At 42.4% G+C, this 6,000-nt stretch overlaps 1 protein-coding gene across 3 annotated transcripts in view; it reads left to right on the top strand.

Annotated features, from left to right (window-relative positions):
• Positions 1-323: 323 nt before the first annotated feature.
• The window catches only part of THEMIS (thymocyte selection associated), an 80,887-nt gene continuing 75,210 nt past the window's right edge, over positions 324-6,000 (top strand). Inside the window, exon 1 of one of the 3 annotated variants that reach the window (XM_085575139.1) lies at positions 324-557. In XM_085575139.1, the coding sequence (XP_085431265.1) occupies positions 467-557 (91 nt within the window). In that variant the 5' untranslated portion in view covers positions 324-466. The remainder of the gene's footprint in view (positions 558-6,000) is intronic. The other 2 variants (XM_085575136.1, XM_085575138.1) reach the window with 2 other exon arrangements.

The following is a 6,000-nucleotide window of genomic DNA, read 5'->3' as shown; positions in this document are numbered from 1 at the left end:
AACACCAAACTATTTTGCTGCATTCCAAGAGGGAAAAAAATCCCTCAACACCCCACGCAGATATTGTGGGTTTTAGCCCACCCTAGGCAGGGCTGGTATTCACTATCTTCTTTTCACAGGGTCAATAACTATCACTAATGAAATTAAGTTTTATAGCAGATCCCCCTTTCCCCTTTGGAACCCAGTCTCACAGCTGCCTCCCACATCCCCCAGCCTGGCACAGACCCTGGGTGGGTGTGGGTGCCAGAAGCAGCTGATGGGGACACAGCTGCCTCAGCCTGCTCCAGCTGCACCTATGGGAGGAAGCAGCCACAGAGGGAAGGAAGCAGAAGTACCTCCCCATGCCACTCCTCCCGCTGCTGTGGAGCTCTCAAGCACAGCATGCACCAGGCTGAAAGTGTTGCTTCCTTGAGAGCTTTTCACTGGTCTTTTCGTGCCAAACCCACATGCTACAGTGCTCCGGACCATGGCCTCTACCCTGCAGAAGTTCATTCATTCTCTGGACCTCAGAGCCCTTCCCAGGGTCCTCCAAATCCAGTCAGGCATCTATTGTCAAGGTGAGCATCGAATGTTTTCTGTCAGGGCTTTGCAAGCCTGTATTTGCCTCCAGGTCCGCCTTCAGACGGGAATGTAGAATGTGGGGGAGGCATAGGAAGGATGCTCATGGAGCTGTCTCCTAGCAGTTTCCCACCAGCTGAAGAGTAAGTGTTTTAGCAATGGCTTTGGAAATGCCTTTGGTGCAGTGTGCATTGGGTCTTCTCACTGGCAGAGAAAAAGAAACCAGTTAGTCCCCATCAAAACCTGGAAAGACTACTGGAATAAGACATGAATTTGCTTTGCACTTACATAGAGCGATCAATCCAGCAACTGCAAATCACATCATAGAGGTTAATTTATTTAACTCATCTTGGACTTCTGGAGCTGCCATGGAAAGTTGTCTTCTATCTCAGAAATAAAGAACCAGGGAGTCTGGAAAGTGACCGTGAAGGATCATAAGATTTTTGTAAGATTTTCCTGAATTTTGTTCTCTCTTTGGGGGCACTTAAAGTGTACAGCAATGCAAAGGGGTTGGTATAAGCAAGAGTGGAGCAACACAGGGGTAATATTTTACTGTCTTTTTCCTGCTGCAGATCTATTTTTATGATGTTTTAGTGCTCTGCTTGAGCACAAAACACACTCGAAAAGTGGTAAAGGGGCTTGCATTAGAGGGAAATATGTGCTCTTAGTTTGGGCATGGACTTTCTTCAATGATAGTGAAGATATCATGTCAAGCCTATGTATCAGTCTAGAAAAAGAAAGTCACTTCCATGCCACTGAGAGGGAAAAACGGGTTCAACTAATAAAACAGAGAGGGTTTCATGAAATGAATTGAAATCTGCTTCAGCTTCAGCCAAATACCCACTTCAGGATCCACAACATCTATCTTTACATCAATCTAAATATTTCCATACTGCTCCATAGTAGGAGAGAGGAGGTGGCCAGAGTCTGATTGACAATCAGTAGCTGATTGACAATCGGTGGCCAGAGTGGATGATTTTCCCCTCCATGACAACAGCCTCTTTGGGCAGAAAGGAAGTGGGAAAGGGCATACTGAATCTGTGATGGTAGACTACTGTCCATGTGCTCCTGATTGCCCATCCTTACTGACCTGGAAACCACTTATGAGTAATACTGATATATAGAAAAAATTTTCTGGGAAATAAACTTAGCTAAAATTACCAGAAACTTTAAGAATTACTCTTATTCTGAACTTTGCTATGTGATCTGTTCAAGTTTTGTCTTTTAAACTGATCCTGCAGCTGTGACAAATAGGTTCTTGTTAAGAAAATTACAGCTTAAGTGATGAAGAGTAGAATTAAAACTAAAAAAGGGAAGCTCACCTCCTTAAGCTGGAGTAGCCACTACATTCATCTCTTTTCATATAGCTAGGAAGCAGAGGTGATATGAAAACAATTTATATGCATTTGTACATGTAGGTATATGTACATATATATATATATGAGTATATATGTGTACACAAAATAATGTGAGATGTGCATTTATTTATTTATTTATTTATTTATTTTTTTATTTATACAAAATGCTATGATAAAATGATGGTAGCCCAGCCGTCTGCAGGTTTCTGAGTTCCTACCGTCTGCATCCTACTGCTCATGGATGGTAAAACTTATACCAGTATATTTTTGTAGCCAGAGTATTTCAGTTTGTGATTCTATTTGCTGTCTAAGCCCTTCCATCTTCCTGAGGAGAAAAACACTGGTGAGTTAGCCCACAGACCATTCTGCAGCAATTCCTCACATGTGAAAGAAAAAGGCTACTAGCTGTTGATTAGCCCTGGGAGGGGGTGTTATGTGCCCCAGAGACCTGAGATTATTAGAATTAAAAAGTGATAGCCTGACAGACTGCTCCAATGCTTTTTTGGTCTTCAGCAGCACTATCTCTTCCTGTCCTCTGCTCCTGGTGTCTTCTCAGCTGTTCTCATTCATGTCCCACCAGAGCAGCAGCTGCAGCACTGACAGCCATGCATGAATCTCTGGTTTATACAACAAGCAAGACTGATATATTCTGCTTGGCTCCTTGCCCTCACAACCATAATATCCCAAAAAATACTTGCAAGTACCTAGAAACATCAATGTCCTGTAGTAGGCTTCCAGGCTTCTGTGGGTTCCTCTTCTTCCTTGCTTCAGAGGAAGATTGAGATGCTCAAGACACTCAGTGCCTGATAGGTTTGTAGGATATAGGGCTACAAAAGGTCTTCTCAGGCCAGGCCCTCGCTCCCTCTCTCTCCCTCCTTCCCTAGACTCTCTTTCTTGAATATTTTCCTTCCTTCTGTACCTGGCAGCTGGGGTGAACACATTGTTCTGTGATTGCATTATGATTTATGTTACATTTTCCGTTGAAAGACTAATGCTTCAAATCGAGTCTGGAGTAACTCCTGTTATATTGCTAAACAGGAGAATGGGCCACTTTGAGCACTCCAAGTTTCCATTAGGACAACCACTTTTCAGTCCTTTCTCAGGCAGATCCCTCTGCCCCTGCACCAACCTTTTTGATCTCTCTTACCCCATGCAGTACACCAGCAATCACAGTGTGGCTAATGGCAGGTCTATTGGCAGGGAATATGGGTTTATTGCTCTGGCTGCTGGGACCAAATCTGAGCGTTTGTGCACTGATTGTAATAGCTCCCAAATGGCTACACAGTCAGCCCGGTCAGCTAAGTCTTTTTGTGGAATGGGATTTCATAGGAATCTGTAACTATTCTCAGCACAAACTGCAGATAGTAGGGAGAGGATCAACTGTTAAAGCATTACATGTGATTGTTTGAAACTAATCAATCACCAGGGATACTTAATTTTCCTGCCTAAAAATTTTAAATAGGAAGAGTTTTTATATATGTAAATGTTAATATATATTTCCCTCTTCACAACCCTCCCCAAAAAGGGCAAGGTTTCTTAACATAGCTTAGGCAGGTACACAGAATGGCTAATGGAGTAAATAATGGTCTATTACATCCATTAGAGCTATCACCTCAAAGCTGTAGCAGCCAACCAAAGAAGGCTACAGCAAGATATGTGATAATAAGACAACACAGTGTAATTGATTCACTGCTCTTCTCTGGTGCTCTGTGTGCTGTGGGGATTAAACTCTCCATTTTCTCTATTGGAAGCAGCATTTTCCACACACTGCACTTAGGTCTAATGATTTTATAAATATAGGACTTAAAAACTAGCTATACAGTTCCTGACAAGTTTTCACTACCTCTGGAAGCATAAGGAAAGTTTAATGATTTGTGAGGATGGATGTTTTCCATGTGGTGAGGTATTTTTATTAGAAGCTGCAAAGTCAAGCCCCAGGGAGAGAGTGGGAATTTACTTGCCTTTGGCAAGGTAACAACCCTGAAAGAATCCATTCTGCTTCTTTATCCATGTTACACCAAATACAATCTAGGTCTCTCCTTTCAGACCCAAGCCTGCATGCTACTGTTCCCAGTGGAAAGCAAGTAGAAAACATATGTTGTGTGCACTAATTCTACCATTAGTCTCTCTACTGGCCTATAAAAAAATTATATTTCTGCTGATACTACTGGAATGTGTTGTATTTAACTGTAGTTGCCCAAACTGCAAATGGACATGACTTTATAGACCCTGCTTCCACCTGGAATACTTTCAGCTAGAAAAGCTCTGGGCAATTGAACTTTTGCTGTTAGTAGTGAATACCATGTTTTAGACACTTTTCTCAGGAAGTTCTGTTTCTGTTTCCTTCTCTGCTCCGGGCATGAAGAAGAGGAAAGCGTTTTCCTTGAATGATATCAGTGACTTTCATGCTACACTGAACTTTGGGGCTGGATGAAGCCTTACTAATTTGCCTCAAGTCAGAATAGTCAAGGTTGGAGGTGCTTGTTCACACTCTCATTCTGCTTCAGCTCCAGCTGTGTGGGGCTGCATGGTCAGAGACCCAACCTGCAGCCATCACCTACCTCTGTCCGACACTTTGCAGAGTCGAAACACGGGGTGTTAGTAAGAGCCCTGAGTTCTTCCAAAATGCTTTTCACCATCATATTTGAAAGTCCATACAGAAGCAGAGAAATTATTGTCATCCCTGGTTTGAAAACAGAAACACAGATGAAAGGAGATGGTAGTTCTGCAAATACCAGAGATACCTCTCAGGGCAGTTGCTTTGGACTCTGTAGTTGTAATGTCCTTGCTACAGAAACCAGACTGTACTGTTGAATCTCTGAAGGGAATAGGAAGTCTGCCAGATACAAATAACTTGGTAATCAGCACTGATTAGAAAGGAACTACAGTGCAGACTGAAGTACATGATAATTTAATAGCTCATTAAAATATGTTATTAAAAAATTAAATTGCTGAAACTCCATTGGGAACGGATTTGATTGATCAAATATCTTTCTTTGAACATTTTAGTAAATATTGATACTTAGTGAGGTAGGTAGTCTCTGACCACTGATTTTTACAGATAGTATGCAAGTGTAGGCTTTCATTTTTTTGTTGCAAAAATTATGTCTGCTTTAATACTAAGATAATTATTTTATGGGTAATTGAATTTAATATTCTGCAGGCTTAATTTAACCAGTGGCAAAACAGTAAAAAGTGCCATATTTAATTGTGAAAAATGAAGAACCTCTCAAGGCACCTATTCTGTTGTTTGTTGTCATTAGCCTACCCACAGTCTTCCCATTCTTGTTGCACCTAAACACAAGCGTCAGTAATGGTATTCCCTTATTTCTTCAGGAGTTGGGACTTGCCAGAGCGTGGTGGGGGGGTTTGTAGCTCTGCTCTGTGGTTTGGTTATTTGAAAACAGCATGTGTGCTGTGTCAGTTGCAGTTCCAGGACATACTCTGTGCTCCTTCTCTGAGGAGAAGGGAACTCTAAGCCAGCGGCTTCCACCTCAGCAGGCTGGGTGTGCAGTGAGGCAGCGTGCTGTAGCTGTGGTACTCCAGTCTCCTGGGTTCAGGAAAGTGCCAGATCTGTGCAGGGAGAAAATATAGGGAAAAGGCAACTGTGGGGGTCACATGTACATCTATGGTTAATGTCCTTCCAGACCTAAGGGATCTAAGGATTCTTAGAATTGACAGGTTGGGATTCTTCCTCTGGGCAGATGTTTGGGGCTCTCTAACAGCTACATGAGAGGCAATGCCAAACAAAACCCTTTGGGTGAATTGTTCCATGTCAATACTCATTTTGGTCAACTATAAACAGCATGACTCATGGTTCCTCTTGCTGGCTGCGTATCCACATTCGCTCGCTGTCTCTGCAGTTTTGGTTTCACTCTCTCTGCTTCTGTGACTGGAAAATAGCATCTTTCCAGCATGCATTTCAGGAAGTGATGGGGTCTGCTTACCATCAACACAGTTCTAAATGTCTTGTTAACCCTGTTATTACAGCTAGGCAAACTGAATGCAGAAGGAATCCTTATCTATCCAAACTCAGCTGCCCAGAGTCCCAGTTTAGGCAATATCTCTCAACACTAAAGAGTTC

This window comes from Lonchura striata, chromosome 3 (assembly GCF_050655825.1).
Source record: "Lonchura striata isolate lonStrDom1 chromosome 3, ASM5065582v1, whole genome shotgun sequence".
Taxonomy (NCBI): domain Eukaryota; kingdom Metazoa; phylum Chordata; class Aves; order Passeriformes; family Estrildidae; genus Lonchura; species Lonchura striata.
This window is presented reverse-complemented; position numbering and strand designations above follow the sequence as displayed.